This window comes from Calonectris borealis, chromosome 8 (genome assembly GCF_964195595.1).
Source record: "Calonectris borealis chromosome 8, bCalBor7.hap1.2, whole genome shotgun sequence".
Classification (NCBI taxonomy): domain Eukaryota; kingdom Metazoa; phylum Chordata; class Aves; order Procellariiformes; family Procellariidae; genus Calonectris; species Calonectris borealis.
The window spans coordinates 31797895-31813229 of NC_134319.1; the positions used below are offsets into that span (position 1 = coordinate 31797895).

General features: G+C 44.1%; 1 protein-coding gene across 26 annotated transcripts in view; it reads left to right on the forward strand.

Annotated features, from left to right (window-relative positions):
- Nucleotides 1-15335, forward strand: part of ACBD6 (acyl-CoA binding domain containing 6) — an 89835-nt gene that overhangs the window by 28829 nt on the left and 45671 nt on the right. For 15 of the 26 annotated variants that reach the window (XR_012674562.1, XM_075156808.1, XM_075156821.1 and 12 more), the window contains 2 exons: nucleotides 9179-9284; nucleotides 9835-9873. The exons of 7 other annotated variants lie outside the window; for them this stretch is intronic. Coding sequence is in view for 18 of the 19 variants with exons in the window: in XM_075156808.1 (XP_075012909.1) it covers nucleotides 9179-9284; nucleotides 9835-9873 (145 nt within the window). In the remaining variant the exon portion in view is untranslated. The remainder of the gene's footprint in view (nucleotides 1-9178; nucleotides 9285-9834; nucleotides 9874-15335) is intronic. 4 more of the 26 variants (XM_075156823.1, XM_075156810.1, XM_075156832.1 and 1 more) reach the window with 1 other exon arrangement.

A 15335-nucleotide genomic window follows, 5' to 3' on the forward strand; every position in this document is an offset into this window, starting at 1 on the left:
TGTAGGCAGATGTCGTCTCTGACACAGCTGGAGTAGGGTGACTCTGCTGAAAGTGAGTTAAGTGCAGTCTCCTGACTGCTGGCAGAATGGAAACTCACGTGGTCCGTTAGCACAGCTTGGCTCGCAGGCATCAGTGTCTTGAGTTGCGAGATAGGAAGTGAGCAAGTGTCATCATCGTCTCACCCACACGCAGGTTGTACAGCTTCAGCTTTCTCGGTGCGGTTGCCCATGTATTACGGCTTTTGTCTATTGTTCATTCTTTTTCTAGAACAGGGAATAAAGGTGTGCAAGTATAGGCACATCTCTAATGGTGATAATTATAATAGTAAAAGCATAGCCCTAAACAGCAAAATTGCACTGGTTTCAAAATCTGCAAGCAGATGAGCCAAAGCAGGATGGCTCTAGACATTCAATTTGGCATCCAAGTTTGAGAGCATGGAGTGAATTGGTTTGATAGTAATACCACTCACCTGAGAAGAGTGACTTTTTTGAGGCTGTGAGTAGTTACTTACAAGAAGTAAGGTTAGCATTCAGTAATGCTTCAGTGCATTTGTAAATAGAATGTAGTCTTAAAAAAATAAGGCATTTTCTGTAGGGGAGAAAAATGAAAATGTTTAAGGGGAAAGGAAACGTAATAGCTTGAGCCAGCATAAACTTAAACATATTAATAGTTACAGGTAAGTCAAAGTTCAGCGTGTATGTGTATGCTACCTTGAAACCTCAGATTTGAGAAAAGAAACTTTGATGCAGACTATTTTATTGACTCAGCTGTCTATGGTGGGCCTTACTGAAGCTTTACAACAAGCTTGCAAAATTTGGAATATGAAGAAACCCCTTTAGTCTCTGTTTCCCGGGGCTGTTGATAGGATAAATATTTTCTAGTTACAGGATAATATTAAGGAAGCCCGGAATAAGCAAAAAAATCTTATTTTGTGTACTAAAAACTAAAACTCGAGTCCTCATCAGCCCTGGGTTCTGACAAACTGCTGAAAGCAATTTCTCAGTAGGCATTACTCTGCCAAACGCAGCCTACCATCTGCGCTTTAGGATTCAGCTGGTGCAAAGGCAGGAGAAGGCTGTCTGATTTATCTGGAGCCCGGCATCTTCACAACCTCACCTTGCACCAGGAGATAGACAAGAATGCAAGTGCGGAGTTTGGAAGGTTCACCTAAGCAGGTTCACTTATTTTATTCTTACCAGAAGCTTTTGAACAGTTTAACAAATGATTAACCTCCTCCAAGCTGCTGCTATGTAATAGGAAGATGAGAGATCTTGTTTTTAGTGTAAACCACTAGTTTACCATCAGCAGTAAATTACCAAGCAAAGCAGCAATGCCATTGCTTTCAAGCTGAGTGTCTAAAATTATGCATCAATAATGCTTACATTCCTTTTGTGGAATGAAGTGCTTGGGTTTTAGGGTGTAAATCTGTAAATGTTGGACAAAGTGGACTTACCATACCCTACCCTAAAGTCAGGTGGATCAGAAGTTGGAGGAACTGGGATGGTGCCAGGGCTGATTTTGCCTTATCACTAATTATCTCAAATGTTTCTATTTTGAGAACAAGATAGAAGAATGGTCAGTCTGGCTCACAGAAGTACATTGCACTGATTCCAAATAAATTCAAGAGCATCCATAGAAACAGGTTATACCGATCTAATTAAATCAATTTAGAAAGAGATTCGGTTAAATCAGTGCAATATGTGCGTTCATAGATCAATCCGCAAATCAGGAGAAGGTCTCTTGAGCTAATGAGGCGTAGCAGTTATTTACTTTGGGGTGCTGGGCACTGGTCATCAATTAGGAGTCGTTAATAAACCCTGGCAATAAAGAGCTCAAGTACCCCCAGTGACTAATGGGGAGCAGTTGCAGAATGTATTAGCATAGTGCTCTGCCTCTGTGTTTCTCTGCAAATCACTTATCTCACTTCGGGCATTACATAAAAATAATGCGTGCTGGTGACTGATGATGGGACTTGGAGGTTCCCCTGGAAGGAAGGATTTAGAAATTATCTGTGATTTCAGGCTGGGTATAGTGGTGGGGTTTTTTTACTGCTACATAAAGCTTTATGTCTCTTTTCTGGTCTTATTACCAGAACAAAAGCAGTCGTAGTTGAGCTCTTTCATGATCAAATAGCTATAATTACAGTTTCACAAACCTGGGAAATGAGCAGTGAGATGAGGTTGACTGATGTGTCACCAATATAAATCTAATCTACGACACAAACCAAGGGAGATTCCAAAAATACCATAGCATTGGAAATTCAACTTTGAAGTTATTTTTCAAGATGTTTTTTTAAAGCGGGGGCAAGGCGGAGGCAGTTTATAAGTGTTTCCAGCAAAGGAAAGCATCGACTTGGCAGATGGAGAATGCAAAATAATGTTGCCAAACGTCCGTGTCCCTTTCCACTTCCACTGGAGGATTCCTCCTGCACTCTGCCGTGGGCTGCTTCCACGCGGGATGGGAATGACATCCGCCGGTCCCTGAGCTGTGCTTTACACTTCTGCCGTCCCGAGGGATGCCAAAGAAGCCCTTTTCTGGTAGAAACTTCCACCTTTTCCCATAACGCTTGGGAGCGACCCCGCTCGCTAGCGGGGCTCCGTTTAGGATCAGGGCACGGAGCGGGCACCCCTCGTATTCGGGAGCCCGCCTGATGCCGTGTAATCTATCAGAATTGTATTAATCCCACTAACGCAGCCGCCATCTGGCCCCGCTGCTGGGCCGGCTCGCGCGAGCCCCCGTGATGGATGGCCTCGGGAATTGATTAGTTGTTGTGCGAGACAAATGAACTGTTTTGGCAGAAAATACCAGAGGTCGCTGCGTGTGGTCAGGCACAAAGGCTGCTGAATTTTAAAGAGCTGCTTCCAGCATCCATTGCAAGGATGCCGCTTCGGAGCAGCGACGGCTTTTAAGATGAGCCCAGCGCTCCGGAGCACGGTTGGGGTTTTGTTCTCTCCTTCCAGCCCCGCTTTCGGGAACATCGGCACTGGAAATGAGAGCAAAGCTGCAGAGATGCGGGAGCCGGCATCCTTGCCGTGTTGGGAATTACGGGCTCGTGCTGGTATTCTGCGTGCGTTTGGGTGGCTGCGCCGCAGATGTCTGTCACTCGCATAAATGCTGGGCTGTGCAATCCCTGCGGAAGAGCTTTCCCGGTCGTGCGGAGCCCAAGCAGCCCGCGGCGTGCTCAGCCGTGGCACGTCTCAAACCAAACACCTGCGGGTCCGGGCAGCTGGGGTTTGGGTTTTTTTCAGGTCAGTGTTATTTAGAAATGGCTGCTTTTCTGGTGATGTTTAGCGGGCAAGTCTCTGACTTCAAGATGATTGCCAAGTTTATTGCTTCTCCCCGCTTTTTATTGTCCCCGGAGCGGTGACCCGTGGGGCTTTGCTTTGTTGTGCAAAGGAGCAGCTTGGCTCAGGCCTGCCTTCCCTTTGGGAGAGCCCATCCTTCGGTGGCGGCTCCTATTTGGGGTTTTCACGGCCGCCTCCTCTCCGGTGCTGCCGCTAATCTACCAAAGTGCGTGCGGCGGCGTGGCGATGGGTGGGGAATTGGCTGACACATGTCTCGCTATGTCCCGGCTGCTCTCAGAGGACGGCAGGCGAGTGTGCCGGCAAGTGGGCAACACTTCCCCCGGGACGGCCTGCCGGTTCAAAATAAACTTGAGTTATGGATTTATTCAGCTTGTAAAACCTCAGCTGGCATAAATAATTGAGAAAGCAAAGGTTTGTCTGTGGTGCATACCTCAGGGACCCGCTCCTGCCTCCCTCCCTCCCACCACCCTTTCTTATGAAAATGATCCCAGTTGCACTGATAGATAATAACAACACCAAGCAATTAAAAGCTATGGGTGGCTGGAGAGAGGAGAAAAGGTTCAGTTAATGAGCTTTTCCTCTTCCTGTGCCCAGGAGAGCCTCAGAAGTGACGAGGCGATTAAAGCGAAGAGATAATTATAGATTATGTGAAAATGGGTCCCTTGGGGGCCGAGGGCCTTGACATAAACAGTAAGTGTTGCGAGTGTCTCTCGGCTCCCCGCGCGCCGCCCGCTCCGCTCCGCCGCGCTCCCGCTCGCTCGGCAGCCCCGTGCCAAGCAGACGGGCGAAGCCACCTGTTAGCGGCACCCGGGGCCGCTCCGCGGCGGGTCCGCTGGGACGTGGCTTGGACCAGCCCCGGGGAAAGGGGAGAGGACGCCCAAAGTAGCACCCGATCGCAGCCCTCTGCCCAGAGCTTTGTGCTGGAGGTAACCTGCGAGGGGGGAGGAAGGGGAGGGGGCAAACCTGGAGGATGCTCTCTGCGCGAGAGTAGAATATCTGAATTTCAAGTCTCTTCTGTGCCCTTTTTCACGGCAGTCTCGGTGGCTGTTTAGAAAGCAAGGAGGTTTACAGCACTCGAGGTAAGAAGGAAGTGAAGCCTGATTAACCGGCAGCAGATCTTTTCCATGAGCTGTTTTAAAAACTGTTGGCTCAAGACATGTGTTTTGGACAGCTTATGAGGAAGGCTTGTGAAGCCTTTCAAGCCTGGGAAGAGATGGCTTGGTTTAGGTCCTTCCCCATCCTTTTATTCAAGGATGGAAAAAGCTGCCCATGTGTTACCTGCAGACAACAGATACGCTTCAGCTCGACATTGAATCAGAGTTAGCATCTCTTACCGGGGATGCGGGAGAGCAGAAGAAAATAGCTTTGGGGGTTGAACCTGTGTCAGCAAGGGAGAAGAGAAACCTTTCTGGCCATCCTCAGGAAATAGATGTAAACACATTCACTGCTTTTACTGACAGTCAAGTGGTTGCTGACTTGAAGACTCCTTTTTAGGAGTCAACAAAAAGAGCCGGAGCTTGTATATCACACAATCTGACATGGAAACAAAATTGCATCTGTCTTCCTTTTAGCTACAGGTTTTAAATAATTGTGCACATCTCTATTAGGTTGAGTTTTATGGTCTTTCCCATCTGAAGATGTCTTGAATGCTGCATTTTTACTTAAATTGAGATTTTTCTGAAAATATTGATAGAAATGCTATGGTTTCCCTCCCCCTTAACATTATCTGAGCAATGTCTTTGCAGCGTCGCTTACTTTTGTATTTCTGATGTGCCTGCCTCTGGTTTTAGACTGTTTCTACCAGCTTCTGGGCCTTGCTGCTGACTCTTACCAGTTTTATGTGGAGTGCAAATTCCTGCTAGGAACTGGTCTGATAAAAACACTGCATCCTTTTTGTTTTCTTGTAGCTACTACAGTGCAGGGATTATTCAGTATGTACACATACACACATGTGAAATAAAGCGGGGGGGGAAACTGAGTTGCCAGGTTTTCAAGTTATATTTCTTATTTGTCTTATGTGGTTTTGAATGCAAAGTCAGCAAATAATAGTAACTTGTCTTTATTCCATTCACACCATTCAAGTGGAGCTTTTCCCTAGTATTGGTCCCCCCAGAAATCTGGTTTTAACTCCTCTGAGCTCCTTTCTCAGTTTCCCTGCCAGGTTTTGGCACGTGACTAGATATAATTGTTTTAAATGTCTGGAGTGCAGCTTCACCTGACTATTTTGTTTGCAGGTAAAATGTCTTCATTATGACTGTATGGACTTCCCTTGAATCTATTCAGGAAAGGGCTCATTTCTCTTTGTTAATATTTGTAGAAAAGTTGGAGATAATATATGTTAATTTTTTTTGTAAAGGGGGCATCAGGGGCAGAGGAATGGTTTAAAGCTTGAGAAATACGTGCAGACTAGAAAGACGAAATTTCCCAAAACCTTATCTTCAGGTGGGGAAATTGCTATTCTGGACTAATTCCATTGTGGAGACTTCTGAAAAAAAAGTGGTTTTTTGGAAGGGGGCATTTGCAGAGGTGGTTATTCCAGAAAAGCTAAATCAAATCCAAATAGCTGTGTCAGGTCATTTCCCTCTTACAGACAGTAATATCCTCGGGAAAAGACTGTAGTAGTCTTGTCTGGAGGCTGTGGTAGGAGCAGTGCCTGGTTTTGCTATGTCAGTATTAACGTGCGCTCTCTCCGCCGGTGCAGACCCTGCGGCAGGCTCCCCATGGAGCACGGTTGCTTTATCGCTGCCGTGTACCTTCTGCTCTGCTGGTACCTCTGGTGCTGCCGTGCGAGGTGCGGCCGCGGCTGAGCTGCCCCGGTTCTGCGGCATGCAGAAATGCCGGCACCCAGGCTGACTGGGTGGCATCACTGCCAGGGACGGAGGGCACAGCCTGAGGTCACGGTTGTGACATGGAAAATCACCCGGGAGTAACTGAGGATGGTTGTGGACTTCCCTAGCAAGGAGAGACTGGGCACTGCTTTGGTGTTAGGGAAGAAAGTGGTCTGTAATAAATGAAGTGTGTGTGGCTATGCAATGGGGAAAAAGCTGCTGGAACCAAGTTACTGTACAGTGTTGTCTGAATAGCAGCTTCACCCAAAAGGCTGTTTTCAGCAGCCAAGGGCATGTTTGAGAGGTTGGACTAACAAGGTAGGACTGGAGGGACTTCCCAGCATATCAAATCAGCCCTTGTTAGTAGGGGCAGGCATGTCTCATAACCTCCATCATGAATCTGTCATGCTCCATCTCGAGCAGTGTAAGCTTTTGCCTTTTCTAATCCCGCCATGAGATTCTTTTTTTCCCCAGAATTCAAAGTAATTGCCTCTAAAGCATGCAGTGATCTGCTTCCCAGGAGCTTGTGTAGTGTACAGACAAGACCTCCGGCGAATGAGTTCATGAGAGACTGGTTAAGAATCTGGAAGACTTCTGTAATGTCCCTAGGCCTATACACGGAGTGTGAAATCTTGTGCAGGAACCAGCTCTTTGCTAGAAAGGTGCAAGTCAGCTGCGAGGAAGGACTGCTTGTGTGCGAAGAATAGGGGTGATGTGCAGGAGAACGGTGCTACTAAAGGAGCAATGTGAGAGAGAGGTCAAAGAAAATGACTTCTTTGGAGAAAGCAGCACTTTACTGAATATTAGCACTTTTTTCCCACCTTTTACTGGCACTGAGGAAGGAAACAGATGCTTGAGGTCTGAAGAATAGAGTGTAACTTAGTAAGCCTGGTGTGTAATAATAAGACTGGAAGTCAAAGTTGTGTCATGGAGCTCTGCCTGTCCTGATGGGAGCAGGAGACATGGTCTTGGTGACATTGGTATTTTCATTTTTGTTGGGACTACAGGTCAAAGAGCATCACTTTTTCTTTGTAACTCATTGCTCAAATGCAAATAACGTTTAGATTTTACTTTTCCTTGCTCTGATGTTCTTCAGCCTGCGAGGTTCAAGAGCAGAGCAGATGAATGGGAGAAGTACTGTTGCTTTGTAGCACCAGGGAATCGGTTCTCCCCAAACTGCCCTGTGCCATTGCGGAGGCTGTTCTCTCCTGCCCGAAATGCCCGCGGCAGAACGACCTCCCTAGTGGGTCTGGCCTGCTCCAGCAACCTCCCATTTTTATGAGGAATTTCCTTTGAGGCTGTCAGGTCTGAGCTCTGCTGAACATCTAGACTGTCATAAGCTGAGGTGATTGAAAACTGGGGATGTCACGAGAGGCAACTACTTTGTGTTTAACTCTTGTGAAGCTGGCAAGTCCCATAGCAACGCTGATGGGTTCATGTGAGCCATAGTTATCATCTGGAAACTGGAAGGAGAGGGTACTATGTGGGTTTTTGGTTTACTTCTAGAAAACCAATGACCTCATTTCTTTACTCCTCACTAGGAACACAGTTCTATCCGTGTATCTATACCTAAAGGTATATTGTAAAGGTGCCTCATGCTAGTATGGCATAGCCTGCTTTCCATAGAAAAATGGGCTGCGTTGGAATAAGTAACTTTCTACTGGCGTACCAGCATGGGAGTAGGAGAGTTGTACTTTCTCAGCAATACTGGTGTCGTTAACTTCCCATCATTAGATGCGTTAGTGCAGATTTATACAGCAAAATAAAAATGTCTTCATTCTGCTCTGCCCCTCTGCTAAAGATTCCTAACATTTGCTTTTTTAACTGCCACGAAGCACAGTAGCTCCCGTCACTCATACAAAGCTCTTTTGTAACGTTTGAAGAATCTGTGAAACATCTTAACTTCATTAGCGGTTCTGTTTGGCTGGTGAGAACAGAAGTTTTAAGGTGTCTGAAGCCAGGGTACTGCTTTTAGCTGTAGAAGAAGCTATAGGTGTAACTCGAGCACCTGTGACACCACGACCTGTTGATCTTTCTGCCTGCAAGCAGGCCTAAGCGAGCGAGCACGCACTGGCGTCCTGCACCGACACGTGCTGGTCCCTCTGCGTACGCCAGCCTGCTGCTCTGAGCAGAGATCATGGTCAAGCTTTGTCTTAACACCATCAATACAAAAAGGAGTGCAATGGGGTCACTTGCAGGCTGGTAAATAAAGAAATAAAACCAACCAAACCCTGTGACCAGGTTCCAAGACAAACACCGAAGATTTCATAAATCCCTGAACAATTACTTACCAAAGGGTGCCCAATAATGTCAGGCACCTGTTTTAAAGCCACCAAATAAAGTACTTGCCCACTGTTGACCCCTTCACACAGAGAAAACTAAGTTGTAGAGCTTGTCCTTTAGAGAGGCCAAGAGTATGAATGGGTTAAAGAGCAGAATAGAGTGGAAAAAGGACCTGGAAAAGGCTGATGAATACGCTCATCTGGATGCAGCCTCTAGCTGCAGAAATCCTTAAGCCGCTGAGTTTCTGAAGCTGGGAGGATCTAGCCAGAGACAGATTGCTTTGCATGTGTCCTTTTTCTTCTGCTTTTTTCTCCAAGCCACCGTTAGTGGTCACTGTCTGAGATGGATGGCATCAGAAGGGCCTTTGGTCTGACCCAGAGTGGCTGTTATAAGTTTGTATAGCAAGCAGAAGAGCAGCTTTAGCCTTTTATCTTCTGTGGGATTGCAGTGATTTATACCAGGGCTTGAATGTGGTTTTTGCTGGCTAACTGTATAGACTTCCTGTGCCAGTTCACAGGAGTAAGCTGACTTTTGCCCTGGCATAATATTGTTAAAAACAACCTTTGTTTTCTAGGAAGCAGGATCTTCTGTCTCTTACCTTGGAAAAAAACCATATTATTCTGCATGTGCAATACTAGGCATTTGTTTCAGTCCGGTGATACTATTGAAATGTCTGTAGCAAAGTTAGAGCATAAGATGTGCATGTGGCCTTTGTGCTGTGCAGTAACACGGTGCTTCTTTTGCTTTTGTTTCCTGATTAGGGAAGAGGACAAGAACATTTTTGATTACTGCAGAGAAAACAACATTGACTATGTAACCAAAGCCATTCGATCAAAAAAAGTGGATGTGAATGTCACAGATGAGGAGGTATGGAGGAAAAGATAAAGTCCATCAATCTTTTAACTGTTTGGTGTATTAATTCAGTGCCGCTCCTTTTCAAAATTCCCTGGTTAGGATTGTTATAACAAGGTACTACAACAGTTGGACAAACGCTTGGTCATTGAGACAGGGATATTTGAAAAGAGCTTTCCACTGGATTTCTAGTAGCGTGGATGTAGTAACTGTGATGCTGTAGCATATCAGAAACTTACTTTCTATGTTATTTTCAGCAACGCCAGCAGCCACTTGCAGAATAAGATCTTCTGAATACCCCCTTTCCCCACCTTGTACACTAAATGTGGTCAAATAGAAGTAGTAAGTGAGGGAAATGGCTTTTTTGACCGATGAACTCTGTTCACGGGTGAAGTAGGATTTCTGCCATGCCATCAGCTTTTCGTCATTCCCAGGTGGAGGGCAAATCCCATTTTTCTTTCTTTTTCTTTTCTTTTTCTTTTGTGAAGCTTTCCAGCTTCACAAAAACAGTGACATCGTCCAGTCTTTCTCTGCTCATCAGACTCAAAACACCATTTCCCCATAGGGAGATAATACAGGCATTGCCAGAAACCTCAAGAAAAAGGTAAGTGTCGAAAATTGTGAATTGGCTTGATCCTTTTCTTGGTAAAAGTAAACATCTGGCGTGGACAGTTTCCTGTTCATCCTTCAGGAAATGTAGCGGTACCAGCTTTATCGCCTTGGTTTCGATGCTTGCATACTGCCACCTAGCCCTGCTCGTGGTCCATCGTATGTACAGCTACTTTTGCCCGCTGCTTTCCAGCACATTGTGTTTTGGTGAACAGATGAAGTGCTTACACATTCATAGACTGAGACGCCACAAATTCAGTTGGGTTCTCCTGTAGCTCTAAGCAGATTTCTGCCCTCTGAGCCATGACAGCCCCGGCTGGGGCTCTGAATGCTGATGGCAGAGCCTTTTATTATTAATCAGGAATTCATGTGAATTAATTTTCAGAGGAGAGGAGGGAGGGTGTTCACGATCAGGGTTGGAATTTCACATCATAAATTCAATGAACTGAAACTGTCATGTGCCACACAGTCACTGCAACAGCGCCATTACTGAGCTCCATCTCTCCTTCTGCCGATCACAGGTTACAGAAGTAAATGTCCAGGGCAGTCCCACAGAACACGGCTGGAGTCTTTCCATTAAAAAAAGCTCATTTTTGGGATCACACACTTGTAATAAGTGTGTAATAACATCATGTTAGTGTTGCTTCATTTCCACTGGCAAGATGCTCTTTCGTAGTTAGCAGGGTTCAGAAGCTCATACCTTCCTTTGTCTTCAAGCAACAAATGTGCTTGTTTTCAGCCAAAGAAATTTTGTTTTTTAAAAAAATCAAAATATTTGGTGAAAGATGGCCAAAATATTTTTGTGCTCTAACAACATAAATGCTTAGAGCCAGATCTGAAAACTGCCGGGCAACATCCTCTTTGGGAATTATCCACGAGTCTCTGATCAAGAGAAGACCTACGTCAGAACTAACGGGTGTTAGCGCGTGACTATTGCAGAATTGCTTCAGCACAGATAGGACGCTGAAAACCCTGCCTACCTGTGAAGGACTCACGGAAAGATTCCCGCTGGTGCAAAATTCCCCCATAGATGAAATTCTCGCAGCCTCAGTGATTTTGGCTTACCCCGGCAAAGGCTCAAACCGGGTTTTTGGCAAGTGCTGCCTTCCTTAGGCTTGGCTCTAACTGGTACAAAAAAAAAAAATTAGCATCCTAAAAAGAAAAATCCGAAAGAAATATTTATTTCATGTTGTGTTAAGGAGCTGAAACCATTACCAATGTTGTTCGGTATCCAAACGTGTTCTTCACAATCTGGAGGGTAGCTTATTTTCCAATATCGTGCAGGTTGATTGAAGTTTTAGAACCCATTTTAGACTAGAGAGAACTCAGACCGAGCCTTTGGTATAGTGAAGTGTATGCAAGCATAATCTTGTCATTTTTATTAACTATTTTAGTGTTACTGTATAAATACATCCTGCCGTATCCAAAAGATGCCTCTCCTAGCCCTCTGAACATAACTCATGCTGTCAATCCTTTGATTTAAATGCATATAAATTTAAAATGGCAGCAGGGATACATACAAAGAGTTAACTTGTTATGGAACAAAATCTACTGAAGCACCAAATAGTCTCGTGCTAAACTGCAAAGACGCTAGGCTCAGCCTTTCCTTGTACAATAAAGACTTGACTGAGGTTGTAAGGTGTTTAGATTTTATTTCCATGTGATGTGTTAGTACTGTATCTAATTGTATCCCCTCGTTTTGTGCAAACCTGAAATAAGTTAGCGAAAGGAGAAAAGAAATCAAGAACAAAAATGTAAAATGGGGACAAGCCAACTTACTCAGAGCAAAAGGATTTCAGAAAGGGCAATAGAATAGCTGGGGTTTAGATAGATGCACTTGGCAACTTTCGACGCGTAAGTGGTCTCCTCCCATAGATTAAAAAAAATAGATCTTCAAGTACAGCATTCAAGCCAGCATACCTGCTAACAGTTTGGATATAATAAACTTCAATTCAGAATTAAACAAAGAATCTAATGACAGTAATCATGTACAAGCTTCCATTTACTGTATCTAAATTGCCCAGAGTTCAACAGAATAGCTTGCATTCACTTAGAAGAAGTAGCACAGACTAAAACAACCCGTTTCTCTTACGTATGTCAGCAGGACTAATGAAATAAGAAATGGACTGTGGCTGTGAAGTCGCCACAGGCAGATCCTGGTAGTGTGGGTTGCTTGCTGCCTTTTTGAGAACAGTATTTCTTCAACTTTTAACAAACGAGGAACTGTTCAAAGGCATAGATGAGTTGCTTTTGTAATTTGTGCCAAGGGCTGTGGAGGTTGTAGATAGAGAATTTTTTTTTTAATCGTTGGAGAAATCCCAGTAAACAAACATGTTACCTGTGTGCAGTATTTAAGCCCTTGCCAAAACTTTAATGAAAGGCATCTGAAATGATGCTCGCTTAGTCCCCGATCCTTGTGCTTTTCAGACAGCAAGTGCCAAATTGGTGCCAGCTTGCCAAGGAAAGGACAGGAAGAAAATGGGTTTGAAGAAGGATTACATGCTTCTGGATTTACAGGCTTACTCCTGTCAGAAAAACTTCCCCAAATATTTCGGAGCTCTGAAAGTGATTGGCTTCCAAACCAAATCTGAAGTTTATCTGCATAATTGCAACAATGGCCCTTCCATTCACTGTTTTTGCTATCATGGGGGGATGCAGCCATTCTAGATCTCTCTCTTCTTAATTACCAGTAATAAAACACTTGCCACAAGTTAGAGTGGCTCCCATTGCTATACAGCCATTACAACTGCGAACATCGTGCCTAGAAGTATAGCTTAATATTGTAGCACATCCATTCAGGTTGGCTTTGTTCTCCTCTTTCTCTGCACTGGCTAATTGATGTGAAAATCATTCCCATCCGTTTGTCTGCTGAGGCTCGGTATATCTGAGACAAATCCCTGTCCTGTGCTTTGTTTGTGAACACCCTGTGACTTGGAGCTGAGCAAAATTGATGTGCTGTTGGCTTGAGAAACTGCTGCAGAAGCTGGCCAAGCTGGCAGCGGTTATCCAAGCAAAGCACAGAAGATTTAAGAGGCAGGGTTAGTGCACTGGGGCTATTTTTATGCTTTTTTTATTAAATACTTCAAAGGCAGGGGAAAATGCATCCTCTCAGGTAACTTCTGCAACAACTGTTATGTGTTTGAATTGCATGGAGGGAGTACCTTGATGTTTGATTGCATTAAGACCTCACTACTGCAGTGCTTTCCTACATGAAATTGTTCGTGTTGCTTTGAGTCTCTCGCTGCTTAATGAAATAGTCGTATGGGAAGTGTTTTGGGAAAGCTCAATCTGTGGCTCTTAAGATTTCTGCCATGTTATTTAAACACAGAAACACATGTTACATGCTGATATAAAGCAGCAGCTCTGCAGACTAAAGAATTTTTCAACATGCATAGGTGATATCCATGCTATGCAAAGAGTTGGATTGTACATTCTGTTCAAGTTTGTCTTGTCACTACGGTTTGTTTTAAGGAAGGCATGGGAAACAACTGGACTTCGTAGCTGCGTATAGCTGTGTAAGAGCTTTAGCTAGAACCCCTGAGCCTGATACTATGCAAACAGTAGTGAATATTATCTTGTTTTAAATACAAGTCTCTTAGTAATGCTTTTTGTTATACAGTAAGTAGGTTGAGATTCTTCTGCAGGTCTTTTTACTTCTACATCAAATGGTGTGCTTTTGCACAGAAGGTCTCCAAAGTCCCTTACACCCTGAGTTTACGGCATAACACGCTGCAAGGATGCAGACATTCCTTGGGTGGAACGTGTCAGCTTTTTAATAGTGCACAATTACAATGCAGAGCCATTTAAGGCACTAATTGGAAAATATTGTATCCATTTAGAATTGCAGAGAAAATATATAGGTAAGCAGAGTGTAATTACCCAAAGTGGAATTGGCCCAGGGCTTGAAATCCATACTCCTGCAAATAGCCCAAGGAGATTTTTAATGACTATAGATGATCAGGCTTCAGTTTTTCTTGTCTTGTTCAAAAGGCAACATTTGCAGCAGAACCAGCCTTCCAGTGTCATGGGAAGGGACCGGTTGCACACTGCTGCAGTACCCCTGAGCTGACAGAATTGGCAGCAATGTCTCTCCCGAACTGTTGGTTTTCCTTTGTTGGGCTCAGCCAAGTTCAGCACCAATAAAATGAGATTCTGCTTGTCCAGAGATAAATGCAAACCAACATATTATAGCCACTAATCTGTAATGTGGATTTTTATATAAAGGATAGAAATGCTTTTATTTTGTCGTGTAATTGCACGATAATTACACTTGTGTAATTACAGTATTATTCCTTTCCACATATATAAAAAAACTGAAATCATCTGTTGAGGTATTTGTTGCTATTGTGCATATTGCAGATAGTGCTTCTTTCTTTTCAAATAAACATCTGTGGCACAAAAAAAGTTGGTATTTGTCCAACTGAAATCTTAAGACTAATTACCAGTCCAGAGATAAGTTAAGGATGCTAAACATGAATTAAAGATCTTTCCATGTTTACCAATTGTTTTAAATTGTACTCTTTCCCCTTTTTAGACTTTGATAGTGGTGTTGAGTGCAAGAACATTAATCATTAAATGGCCCATGGATGTCATCAGTGCTTCCATAGAAAGTCATTGTCAGAAAATTCATTCTAATTCAAGGTTAATTATTGTAACATTAAAATTATGTGTTACAAAAATTAATTACTTGCTGGGTCAAAAAGTGTGTTAAAAAGCTTAATGCCTTGTGTCTGGGATCGCATTCCCTTACTCAAAATCATGTTCTACCTCTGCTGCCCTGCCCAAGAATATCCAGCAGAAGCAGCGTGAGCTTCGGTTGCAAGCGTCGTCTGCCCCTCCTGCTGTTTTGGCACCGTGGTTGGGAAATTTGGCTCACAGTTCCCATTAGCAGATAAATGAGTCGCTCACCTTGTTTCCCACTGCTCTATCGAGAGATTTATGTGCAGGCGTGGGCTAATTTAACTGATTTCATCTGTGAAGGTCTGCGACGGTTTTGTGTAGCATACTGGAAAACACAGGTCAGTCTGACGGTGTCACAGCTTGGGGGAGGATTTCTCGGTTATCTACAGGGTGATTTCCAAGGAATCCCCTGCAAGTGTGCCACATGCCATCCTAAATCAGGAGAGACTGACAGTAACAGTAACTCTAATTTACTAAGTGTACATAGTAAACAAAGAAGAAAACCTTCCATCTCAAACCTTTGTCTTTGGAGTTGCCGCTATATAAGATCTTCTGTAGTTCATAGAAAATGTCTTAGAGCTGCTCGTCAAAATGCTCTTTGAGTGCATTTTTGCATTCTAAGAAGATAAGCGCTCCAGCCTCAGCGCAGGGTGTTAAAGTGTTTGAAACTGTTTCACAGCTCTGCCGTGATGTCCTGTTGCAAAAACAAGCATTGCCTTTCACCGGCTTGCCTGTTCTAGCCCAGAATCAGAGCGGCACCCATGAACCCAACCCCAA